Source organism: Neltuma alba, unplaced genomic scaffold (genome assembly GCF_004799145.2).
Source record: "Neltuma alba isolate B1F8T4 unplaced genomic scaffold, ASM479914v2 tig00010381_pilon, whole genome shotgun sequence".
Classification (NCBI taxonomy): Eukaryota; Viridiplantae; Streptophyta; class Magnoliopsida; order Fabales; family Fabaceae; genus Neltuma; species Neltuma alba.
In genome coordinates, this window is record NW_021635285.1 from 29,437 (window position 1) to 43,011 (window position 13,575).

Sequence of the window (13,575 nt, forward strand, 5' to 3'; positions counted from 1 at the left end):
CTTTTAGAGCTGATTGATATCTTACGCACATTCCCACACTGAATTGTATATCTGGTCTACTAGCAGTGAGATATAGTAATGAACCAATATTCCTCTATATCTGGTCAGATTCACGTCCTTATCGTTTTCATCTGCGTCTAGCGAGATGGTTGAGCTCATCAGAGTTTTTACACTTTTGGCATTTTCTAATCCATATTTCTTTAGTAACTCCTTCAGATACTTTGTCTGGGATATAAATATGCCATTTTTCTTCTGCTTGATTTGTAATCCCAGAAAGAAATTCAGCTCTCCCATCATCGACATTTCGAACTCTCCCTGCATTAGCTTAGCAACTGTTGACAAAGATCTTTATTAGTAGCTCCAAAAATAAGATCATCCACATAAATTTGAACAATCAAAAGATCTTTTCTATTTCTTTTAATGAAAAGAGTAGCATATACTTTGCCTCTTTCAAATCCTTTTTCTATCAGAAAATTGCTAAGTCGTTCATACCAAGCTCTAGGAGCTTGTTTTAAACCATACAAAGCCTTTTTTGGTTTGTAAACGTGATCAGGAAAGTTTGAATTTTCAAAACCAGGAGGTTGTTCGATAAAAACTTCTTCTAAAATATATCCGTTCAAAAATGCACTTTTAACATCCATTTGATAGAGTTTGAAATCTTTAATGCAAGTAAAGGCTAAAAGTACCCGTATGGCCTCCAATCTAGCTACTGGAGCATAAGTTTCTTCATAATCAATCCCTTCTTCTTGATTGTATCCTTTAGCCACCAATCTGGCTTTGTTTCTGATGATTTGTGCATACTCATCTAGCTTATTTTTAAATACCCATTTGGTGCCTATGACCGGATGATCATTAGGTCTGGGTACCAGTTCCCAAACTTGGTTTCTCTCGAATTGGTTGAGCTCTTCCTGCATTGCGACTATCCAAAATTCGTCAGATAGGGCCTCGTCAACATTGGTAGGTTCAATGTGGGATATGAATACAGAGAAGCGCACTTCATTGAACACTTGTCTCTGGGTTTTAACCCCTTCATTGACTTTAACAATGACTTGTTCCAGTGGATGGTCTCGGATATGTCTCCAAGCCATAAGCTGCTCTAAATTTTCTTGTGAAGAAGATTCATTCAAATAATTTTTGTTTTCTAAATGTTCTTCTGAAGGTAATTTGTTTGAAGACTTGTTTAAATCCAATTTTTGAAAATTTTGAACGATCTTGGCATCATCATCTAGAGGTTTTAAAGTTAGTTCGGTTTCAGCAAACACAACATGAATTGATTCTTCAATTGTAAAAGTACGTTTGTTAAAAACCCTATAAGCTTTACTACGATTAGAGTAACCAAGAAATAAACCTTCATCAGCTTTAGGATCGAATTTACCGAGATTCTCTTTGTTGTTGTTGTGAATGTAGCACTTACTCCTGAAGATCTTTAGATGAGCCAGATTAGGCTTTCTTTCTTTGTATAGCTCATATGGTGTTTTCCCGAGCAACGTTCTAATGTAGGCTCTAGTAGAGATGTAGCAAGCCGTGCTCATTGCTTCTGCCCAGAACACTTGTGAAATTCCTTTGTCGTTCAGTATTGCCCTTGCCATTTCTGTGAGCACTCTGTTTTTCCGTTCGACAACACTGTTTTGTTGAGGAGTCCTTGGTGCTGAAAAATTGTGATCAATTCCATGCTCGTCACAGTAGTCGGTGAATTTTTTGTTTTCAAATTCTCCTCCGTGATCAAACCTGATTGATACAATGGAAATACCTTTCTCATTTTGGACCTTTTTGGCAAAAACAATGAAGGCATTAAATGTTTCATCTTTAGAGGAAAGAAACAAAGTCCAAGTGAATCTTGAATAGTCATCAACTATCACAAGAGTGTACAGGTTTCTGCTGAAACTTTTCACTCTCGACCAACCAACCAAATCCATATGAAGCATTTGGAGTGGCCTTTCGATTGAGACTATCTTCTTTGATTTAAACGAAGACTTTGTTTGTTTACCCTTCTGATAGGCGTCACAAATAATATCATGTTCATACTGAATTTTTGGTAAACCAACAACCAAATCCCTTTTTGTTAATTTTGAAAGTTGATTCATGTTAACATGTACAAGACATTTATGCCAAACCCAACTTTCCTACTTTTTACTAATAAAACAGTTTTTAGAAGATTTAGAATCAATTTGAAGTGTATAACAGTTACCGTCCCTTAGAGCTCTCAGCTTTATATTCAATTGCTCTTTCTTCAATGGCATGTCGTCTTTGCTTATTACTAAGCATTCTTCTGAATCAAAGATCACCCAGTTATTTTTATCAGTACTCTAACTAACACTGAGTAGATTGTGGCACAGTCCTTCCACGTAGTATACATCTTCAACCTTCATTCCTTTGTTGCTCCCTATCTCTCCAATTCCAGTAATTTTTCCAGATTGATTGCCATCGAAACTTACTTTGCCTCCGTCTTTTGGTTTGAGCGATGTGAACTTCTCAGTATCACCTGTCATATGTCTAGAGCATCCACTGTCGATGTACATTTGTTTGTTCTAGATGCTTTGAGGCATACCTGCAACAACACAATCATGTTTTAGGTAACCATACCTTCTTGGGTCCTTTTTGGTTAGTATGAGTTGTCCTAGGCACATAAGTACCTTTAGGCACCCATTTTAATGTTCCGTAAATCCCTTTCTTCTTGTGATAACAAGAAGAGGTTGTATGACCTTTACGGTTGCAATAAGAGCAAAGTGAAAATGGATTAGAGGAATGAATAGTATTTCTAAAGAATGTAAGATATGATCGACCACTACTCTTCTTTTCCTTCGACTTATCCCGAACAGGATCATATCCTATTTCGGTTTTATCCATCGAACATCGTTAAGCTCCCAAAATCACTTTGAGCATTTCACTACCCTTAGTGAATTTTTCTAAGGTTTTTGTGAGATCCTCGGCATTCTTTCTGTTCTTTTCACATTCCATGCATTCTGGAGGCGGGACTACGTTGTCTTTAGGCTTCATTTGCGGTTCTTCTAGGAACTTTATTCTTTTCTTGGAGCTTACCAACTCCTTTGCAATTCTTACTAATTCTAAATGTAATGCATTATATTCGGACTGTAATTCATCATAAGAGGGTTCAGAAGTGATTACCTCATCTATCTCTGATTCTTCGTCTTCCTGAGCCACGAGACAGATGTTGGCAGTTTCTTCATCATCACTTTCTTCTTCTTCTTCTTCTTCCGAAGAGCTGTCGCCCCAGATTGATGTGACAAAGGCTTTCTTCTTTCTAAATCTTTCTTTCTTCTTTTCTTTGTCCTTCATCTTGGATAGTTGGGGACACTTTGCTTTTATGTGTCCTGGTTTCTTGCATTCGAAGCAGATGATCGGTTCTTTTGACTCATTCTGAGTTGTTGAGATTCTGCGTTTTGACTGGAACTTCCTTCCAACTCTGCTCTTGTAGAATTTCTTGAATCTTTCTGACAATAAGACCCATTTCATCATCCTCCAAGTCTTTCTTGTTTTCATCTTCGCTTTCTTGAGTTTTAAGAGCGATACTTTTGCGGTTCTTCTCGTTCATCTCCTTTTTGTATCTTTGCTTACTCTCATATTCTGCAAGGCTTCCGAATAGCGCTGCAATAGAGCCAATTGATTCTCCCTTTATTTCTTCAATTGCTGTTAGCTTTGGCTCCCATTCTTTTGTGAGACCACTTAACATTTTTCTCATTTGGTCCTCCTGACTATACTTCTTTTCGAGTGCCGTGAGATGCTTTATGAGATGTGAAAATCTGACTTCCATGTCTCGGACACTTTCACCATCCTTCATTCTGAATAGCTCAAATTCTGTGGTGAGAGTATTGATTCTACTCTATTTTACACCGGTGGTCCCTTCGTGAGCTATCTCCAGTGCTTCCCATATTTCTTTTGTTGTTTCTAGACTAGAAACTCAGAAGTATTCACATTGCCTCAGTGCAAAGGTGAGTATGTTGATGGCTTTGTCGTTTAGGGTCACCAACTTTCTGTCTTCTTCATCGAACTCTCTAGGACTCTTGCGTACTTGCTGTCTGTCTACAGTTTTCATAGGGACGTAGTTACCATGCTCTATCACGTCCCATAATCCATACTCGGTTGCTTTGATGAAGATTTTCATCCTCATCTTCCAGAAGGTATAGTTTTCACCATTGAAGCCTGGCGGTTTGGACGTTGAACATTCTTCAGGCAGCACGCTGTCTCCGAATCCTACCATGGGATCTCTCTTCGGACTGTTAAGTCTTTACTAAAGAGACCTGCTCTGATACTAAATGTTGGCAGTCTCACCCAAGAGGGGGTGAATTGGGTGAGTTATAAAAATTTTCGAAATTAAACCAAAGAACTATCAGAAACAAAGAGTGTGAGTTTAGAATGATTTCACCGTAGAGAGGAAGACACAAGATTTATACTGGTTCGGTCTCAACCACTTGACCTATGTCCAGTCCTCAGAACACCTCTGAGTATTTCACTATGATCCAAGATTGACCGGGCTCTTGGCGCTTCAGTACAGTAATTGAAATTCTCAATCACCCCCTTACTTCCCGTAAGGTTACAAACCCACTTAAGAGTCCACACCCTTGAGTATCACACAAACGTGATTAATGAATAGTAGATAAACTCTCTTACAGAGTGAATAAACCATAATCACTAACGCTCGTTGTTACGGAAGAACAGAGTATTGAATGCAACAGTAAAAAATCAACACAGGGTAGCTCGTGTATTCAATCTGTTCATTTAATGCTTCTTCGCGCCTTTTATAGTTGAAGTCATTTAGTAACCGTTAGATGGAAGAGCTTCTAGCCGTTGAGAGTCCAGTTGCGTGTTTTTCCAGTTGTAACGGTTTTCCGCCATTAATGCTTCTGACAAGGTAGGTTACAGGCTACTTGGACGTGTTGGAAACTGTGCCCTAGGGGCCAATCATTATGTTATGAACATTGTTGATTTATGAATTTATTAATTACATTATCATATTATTTGCATGTTTACTGTGATGACTATCCTTGGATAACTCATGATTTATCCGTCCCTGGTCTGTCATCTATGTGGGAGTAGAGATGAAATAAGACCAGTATGACTTTAAAGATATATAGAGATATAAATTAAAGTCATAGGCACATGTAAGAGTACAAGGTGTTGGACCGACCTGCTATAAGAGAGCTGCATGGGTTAAGTCACAAGCTTCTCTCATATACAAACCATGTCACTGAACCCTTTGACCTGAGATCATCATGCATTCCTACATGAGAAACGCTCAGCTTTGACCTAGTCAAAAGTCACTTTTGACCGAGTGATCATAAAGACTATGTTCAGGCTTAGTGGTTTTTCATGCGGAGGAATGTGAATGGTCAAGATGGAATTTGTCCCTCACATTCGTAGAGAGATATTACTGGGCCCCTCGATGAGTGAGTCTGAGAAATGTATGGCCATACTATAATGGAAAGGTAGTTCCATTTCTATACTCAGACTACTCAGGGATCAAGAAAGTAACGGTCATGAATAGGAGGATGACGTTCTCCATGCCTCATCCATGACCAAAATGTCGTGTGACAAAAGGGACGTGATATGGTTGTATGAAAGGTTACGTCGTTCAACGATCCTCATATGATTTGGGTAGTCGTGATGTCTTGCTAGAGACCGCTTACGACTTGTGAGTCATTATAGTTAATGGCCCACTACCAACTTCATATGGGCCTACAGGGTTGCACACAAAATAGCCCAACACGAGTTATGATGTCCAGATTTATTGAATCTAAGATATGTCCAGATTCAATGAATAATATAGGGTGGACGTGTATATATATATAAATTCGTATATATATACATATTATATAAATATAAGAGATATTAATTGTTAGATTTAATTTATAAGGATAAATTAGATCTATGTAAATTAATTCCGTCATATCTTTATTTTGAATTAAATAAATAGGTGAATTAAATCTGTGAGACGAATTTAATATAAACTGTATTTATTTAATTGTTCTCTTATCTGATTAGGCAATATTTGATATTGCATTAATTTCAAAATTAATCTAGGATTAATTCCGAAATTAAATATCATTCATAATACCTATAGCATCCTATATATTTGATATTAGGAGCTAGGGTTTTGGTGTGTGAGAGGGCGAAAGCTTGCAGATAAGAGACGGCCAAAAATAGAGAGAGGAGGACGGATTCTTTGAAAAACCCTAGACGGACAAAGAGGCGCTAGCACGTCGTTCGTGACTGGAGAGCTATTCGTGTGGATATCGGTAGAGGAAGCCGACCAGAGTTGTCGACTTCGAGCGACAAAGGAGGCAAGCAGAGGCATCCTGAACGGCGGAATTACCGAGCCACCAAGAAATTGAACATCGAAGGTAATGCTTCTTACTACTTGATGTAAACACGATCGGTAGATCTGGGCAAGGGATTGAAATTCTTAAATTTATTTTCCGTTGCGCGTTTTTCAATTCCCTTCAGGACGACCGTTGGAGTACCGTTGGATTTTCTTCGTAATCTGCAAAAATATGTTAATCCAATAAGTTTTTCTCCGTAGAATAAGATCAAAAGTAGAACCAAACAAATGATAGAACGAATAATCATAGTTTATAATTAGAATCAATCAGTTGTTAGATGTGCTGTGTAGTAACTGATTGTGCTTGATCGAAGTGATGTTTGATTATTACTTGATCGATCAGCTTATCGATTATTCTAAGTGAAGGCTTTTGAACCAAATAACTAAGATTATCGATCAAGTGATGGATCAACTGTTTATCAATCAGGTGATCGATAAAAGGAAATGGTGACAATATACTATGATGCATAGACAATGAAGATCAAGGTTGCTTTTGATTTTGAAACTCTTTAAATAGTGAAACAAGAAATTTATGAAGGCTGAGAAAAGCTCGAATGATAAATTTTGAGAAACATCGAGACTTATGGTTTGAAATGAAATCACCTCATGATCAAACAAGTATTCGAAAACTTGTTGATCGATCAGGTTATCGATAAATAGAGTGTTATAAAAATAACTTTTGGAACACTAATTTTCGAACACTTTATCGATAAATGGATGATAGATAACCTTATCGATAAACAATAAGCAAAAGTATATTTAGTGAAAACACAGGCTATGTGAGATGATCGAATAGGTGATCGATAAAAGGTTGATCGATAATGTTATCAATAAAGAGATCTATTCTTGTAAAACCAAAAGCTGATTTATCAATCATGTTATGTGAAAACAAGATAAACGTGAAGTGGTTATCGATAATATTATCGATAATCAGATTATCGATCCGATGATCGAAGAGCCACGATGTGACAAAGATATGTTGATTATCAATCATGTGATTGATAATTTTCTTATCGATCAGGTGATCGAGAAGCCACTGAAATAAATTCCTGCATGAAAAGTTAAGAGGCAATGTTCGATCATATTATCGATAAATGGTTGATCGATAATGTGATCGATAAATGGTGAAAAAAACAAAACATAGAATGAATAAAGTGCATTACCATTTATCTATCTTCTCATCGATAATCGGTTTATCGATCAAGTGATCGATAAACACCTATCAAATTTGTATCCTAATTATCGATCAAGTGATCGATAATTTGTCCCAAATTTTCATATACAACTAAGAATGATCGATCAAATGATCGATCAACACATTATCTAACACGTTATAGATCAAAGTTTCTGCTGAGTTTACTTAATTAAACAGAGTTATTATCTATCAGCTTATTGATAAAACCTTGATCTGATCGATCAACATGCTAAAACACAAATTACTCACTTTGTTATCATCAAAACCTTTTTTTTTGGTGAATAGTACGGGGCTCTAAGGCCCAATATTATTGAATCCTCACTGATCTTGGGAGAGCAACACCCACCCAATCAGCAAATAACAACCTTCTTACAACCTGGGGAGGACTTTCAAAAATCATCTCCTCCATATCTATCATAAGACTATAGCTAGCAAGGCAATCCGCGACAGTATTGCCTTCCCTATATACATGCTGTATCCTAACATTCACAAATCTATCAAGTTCAGCCTTTACAATTTTAGTAAGCTAGAGTTACAATCAAAATCATCAATTATACTATTTAGAATATTAACAACAGCTAGGGAGTCACATTCCACAATCAAATGCTTGATCCCAGCCCTATAAGCCATCTGCAATCCAGATATCACAGCCCATATTTCAGCCTTTATAGTCAAGCAAGACCCTAGTTTTTTTGAGAATCCCTTGATCCATTTCCCATTGCACCCCCTTAACAGACCACCACATCCAGCCAATCTATTCCCACCCTTTGAAGCTCCATCCGTGTTTAATTTCACCCAACCATTCTCTGGAACTTCCCATCGAATAAGCCTCTCATATCTCTTACCAACAAGCCCATCAGTGCAGCACAAAGTATTTCTAACTTCAGCTAGGTATCTTCTAACCACAGCACTTCTGTCATTTGGCATTTCAAAACCATTCTCAAATAAACTTTTGTTTCTCCAATTCCATAATAACCAGCAAGTAATTCCAAATTCAGCAACCTTCCTCTCATCTTTATTGCTCAAACACCATCTGAACCACTCTTTATCCTTTAGTAGGTAAAAACTTGAGTTGTAATTACTCTCTCCTAACTGTCCCCATAGCTCTTTAGCACAAGTACAATCCCGCAGAACATGCATACTAGTTTTAGGTTCCACATTACATTTGTAACATAAAGCATTACCTCCCATTAGCCTGCTTCTCCTTTCTGCAGTAAACAACCGGTTGTGACTAGCCACCCACAGGAACACTTGAATTCTTCTAGGCCCCTTCCAGTGCCAAATCTTCCTCCACAACACATCCACCTCACCATCCTCCTTCTTCAGTAAGTTGTACATGTCAGCCACACTGTACTTGTTCTGTAATGCTGACCCCCATCTAATTACATCATCTCCATAATCAGCATTAGGAGGTGGTACAGCACGTATGATGTTCCTCCCTTTTTCTGAAACACACGTGTCCAGCTTTGCATAGTCCCATTGTCCATTATTATCCACCATATCCTTAACTCTACAATCCAGATTTATATTGTCAACCTGGACTGTACATTCATCTTCTAGTTTAACTCCTTGATCAACCCAATAGTCCCTCCAAAATCTGATTTTCTCACCATTACCCACTTCCCAGCACACAAATTGATTCACTTGGGGCCATAGACGAGCCACATTTTTCCAAACCTCAGAATCTGTATTTTTGACACTACATTCATCAATTAGGGTCATACGTCTACTATACTTCCCTATTAAAACCATAGAGCATAGGTTACTCTTCTTTGCAACTAAATTCCATCCTACTCTACCTAAAAGAGCATCATTCATTACACCCAAATCTTTTAAGCCATACCCCCCTTTCTCCTTGCTTGTACACAATAAATCCAAACCAATAGCATGAATTTTTCTTCTTTCCTCATCACTATTCCAAATAAAGTCTCTCTGCAACTTTTCCAATTGTTTCTTCACACCTACAGGTATAAAGGAGTGCTGCATATGAAAATTTGTCAATTGGTTTGTCACAGATTGCACAAGAGTAAGTCTCCCTGCGAACGATAGATTCTATTTTTTCCACCCACTCAACTTATTCTGCATTTTATCAATTAAAAATTGAAACTTCTCCTTATTACTCCTCCCCTTTGTAATATAGGCACCCAAATACCTCCCTAAATCCTCCATTTTCCTGAAGCCTGTTAACTCACAAATCTCATTCTGCATTCTTCTCTCAGTATTCTTAGAAAAGAAAACACTGGTTTTGTCTATGTTGATCTTTTGGCCAGATACATAACCAAACTTTTCTAGCACCTCAACAACATTTGTAGCCTGATCCAAATTTGCTTCACAAAATAATAAAACATCATCAGCAAACAACAGATTTGAGATAGCAGTGCCCTTTCTTCCCATTCTTATTGGATTCCACTTTTTCAAATTAACACTGTCAACAATCAAATGTGTTAACTTCTCCATTCCTAGAACAAACAAGTAAGGTGACAGGGGATCACCTTGTCTCAAGCCCCTTGTAGGTATAAAAGCCTCTCTTTTCACACCATTCCACATAAGAGCCAAAGTAGAAGTGCTAATACACATCTTAATGACCTTTATAACATGTTCATCCAATCCAATTTCATTCAAAACCTTTTCAACAAAACACCAAGACATTCTATCATATGCCTTTTCAAGGTCTATCTTTATTGCCATAAATCCCTTTTTACCACTCATTTTATACATCGAGTGAACCATCTCTTTAGCAATTATTATATTATCATGGTACTTCTTTTAGGCACAAAACTAGTTTGGAAAGGAGAAACTAGTTTATCCATGATAGGTTTTAATCTATTCACAATCAGCTTTGTCAAACCTTTGTACAACACATTACACAAAGCTATGGGTCTGAATTAACTTACCAATTCTGGTCTTTCAACTTTGGGAATCAACACCAATAGCGTGTTATTGATTTCCTGAACCCTTTCTGGATGCTCCCACAGTTCAGCCAGTAGCTTATACACTGAGTCCCCCATAATGTGCCAATTATGATGATAAAACACAACTGGAAATCCATCTTCCCCTAGAGCCTTAAGTCCCCCCATTTGGAAAAAAGCAGTCTTCACCTCTTCCCTACTAATTCTTCGGCCCATTCTGGATAAAACACTACTGTTGACACTCCCCCAACCTTGATTAGTTGCAATCCAGCCCCTGTCAACAATTTCTTCTCTGAATAAAGAAGCATAAAAGTCTTGAAACAGATTTACAATCTGTGACTCCTCCTCTACCCACTTTCCTTCACTGTCTTTCAGCATTTTTATTTTATTCTTTCTTCTTCTTATCAAGGTTTTGGTATGGTAATACCTTGTATTTCTATCCCCTTGGTCAATCCACCTCCCCCTCGATTTTTGAAACCATAGCATCTCTTCTTGCTTCAAAGTTTCCATCAATTCCCATTCTAGTTCTTTCTCAAGATTAATGAGGAATGGGTTTCCATTCCTATCCAGACTTCTCTGCACACCAAACAAGCGATTTAGCAAATTTTTCTTTCTCACCTCAATCCTCCCAAAAACATCTCTATTCCACTGAATCAGATCAGCTTTTAAATTTTCCAAGCTTCTATGAGTTTCCATTCTACTACTCCAACAATTTCTCATCATATCATCAAATTGATTATGCATCTGCCATGCTGCCTCAAATCGAAACATCCTTCCTCTTGCAGGTTGGTTTTCAGGAAACAAGTCGACTAGCATAGGATGGTGATCTGAACAAATTCTAGGAACAATTTTTACTTCAGCATCTGCAAACTTATACTGCCACTGATCATTTGAAAGTACTCTGTCCAGCCTTTTAAACACTCTGTCCAAGCCTTCCCACTTTGGCCCTTTCCAAGTGAAAAAAGGGCCCTTCGTATCAACGTCTATAAGATTATGATGCTGTATCCAATCACCAAATCTTCTACACCATGCTTCATTTACTCTTCCACCTCCTTTTTGCTCCAAAGGTGTCTTTATCTCATTAAAGTCCCCAGCTATCATCCAGGGATCATGCACATTACTTGCTAGATTGCCAAGTTTTTCCCAAAACCTTAATCCTAACAGCTCTTTCTCTTCTTTCTTTTCTCTCTTTCTCTCTCTTAAATTCACGAGCAAAACATTCTCATTTTATGTTCACTAGCTTGGCCGACTAGTGAGGAATGTGGGGGGTATTTATAGGCAAATTTTTACCCTTGGTTTGCCTTGCTTTTTCCTTGGGAAACTTGAAAATTCCAAGGCCACTTGTCCCTTAGTAATGTCATTTTTGTCAAGTTGTAGCCAAGTGACTTATGAGATGTCTTCTATCCATGGTTACTCCCTTATGATTTAGCCAAGTAACACCCTTAGGCTTCCTAAACATTAATGTCCATCTTCTAGATAAGCCATCTCACTAGCCACCTAATTACACAAGTGTGAAAAATAATAATTTTTGTATTAATTCACTTATTTTCTTCCAATTTTGCCCTTAACAATTTGTATAATTCCATCCATGTTCTTCTCCTCCCTTTTGGCATCATATTATGCCATTCTTAGAATCTATGCTTACGTAACTTACAGTTCCATACTTTTGTCATTTACACGAGCATAGCCTTCGCTTTTAAGCATTTCATCGTTGCTACTAGCATTATTTTTGTTATTTAGGCACACTCTTTCAAGATAATGCCATGACAGTATACCTATCTTTATGGTATTCCACTATACCATGTCATTTCAAGTTCCTCTAACACTGCTTTTATCAGGTCTTTTTCGCATACACTGTTATTCTCATATTTACCTTAAGAGCATATCTCCTTTCTTTCACATTCTCATTTCATATTTAGCTTGCTTGAGTGTATACCGTTTAGGACATACAGCTCTCAACTCTTTCCAACTTTTTCCTGTCTTACTTTTCTTTATTGACTAGATTAGAATTGTGCTCAGTCCAGTCAACAACAAAGGTATCTTGCGACAAGTCAAGGGTACTCTCTCTGTACTAGTCGACCATTGAAGGAGGTTTCTGTCACATCCCACCAATTTTAACCATAGGAGTATGAATAATAAATTAGACAAAGGGTCAAGTAGTAAAGTAGATTCAGAGGTTAAGTAACTTTTGAGTTGAGATCTGACTCTTGTCCAGGATGATAGTTTTGAAATTATCAGTCTAGGACAAAATGGGAAAATTAGAGAAAAATTCTAGAAAATTCTCAGAAAATAGTAAAAGATAAATTAGGAGGTTTGGAATCCTATTTGAGGCCTTGGAGGTGGAAATAGCATGAAAATAATTTATTACAGAAATTTCTATAAATAAAGGATTTTTCGATAAAATAGTGAAAAATTAGCTAGAAATAATTATTTTAAATATGCAAAGGCCTCAATAATTATGAAAAAAATATGAAAAAATTATTTGAGAATTTATTTGAGTTTATAAAATTATTTCCAGGCCCTGGAGGTGAAAGGATTAATTTTAGAATATTTATTACCAAAATCTTATTGGTAAAGCCCAATTTCAGAGAAAATTCAATACAGATAGTTAGAGGTTGAGATAAATTCTAAAAAAATTTAGGAGACCTTCCTATATTAAAATATGATTTTAGATGGGCAAAAATGAATTTTTAAAGGTCCAAAATATTATTAAAATTAGATAGGAATCGGGTAAAAAATATTTGGAGTTTTTTTTTTGGTTGCCCACCCAGTTCACCGGAGCTTTGCTCCGGCTACATCTGGATCTGACCCGCGTTGTGCACCTGGCTGTAGTGGGTGAGTCTCCTAACAGGAATTTTGGCATACGCTGAGGCTCGAACTCGAGATCTTGCTTAAGCGATACCAAGCCGCTTACCACTTGGACCAACTCCCGTTGGTAAAAATATTTGGAGTTGAAGGGTAATATTTCTTCCTTCTTTCTCCAGCCCATTAGGCATGATTTTGGGCCAAAAAAGCCCAAAAATTTTGTGGTCCATGAAGCCCACATGATTAAGGAATAAAATATTAGAAAATTATCACATGGTTTATCCTAAACATCATGACACTTGGGATACTTGGACACTCCAAATTTTCTG

General features: G+C 37.2%; 1 protein-coding gene across 1 annotated transcript; it reads right to left on the minus strand.

The window, feature by feature from the left end:
* Window positions 1–10,417: 10,417 nt before the first annotated feature.
* On the minus strand, window positions 10,418–11,542 carry LOC114756284 (uncharacterized). The gene has a single exon (XM_028945202.1). It carries the CDS (start codon window positions 11,540–11,542, stop codon window positions 10,418–10,420), a length of 1,125 nt encoding a protein of 374 aa, XP_028801035.1.
* Window positions 11,543–13,575: the final 2,033 nt, after the last annotated feature.

Bases quoted from the DNA above. Each gene is read 5' to 3' on its own strand.
- LOC114756284 (XM_028945202.1), bottom strand. From the start codon at position 11,542: ATGATAGCTGGGGACTTTAATGAGATAAAGACACCTTTGGAGCAAAAA.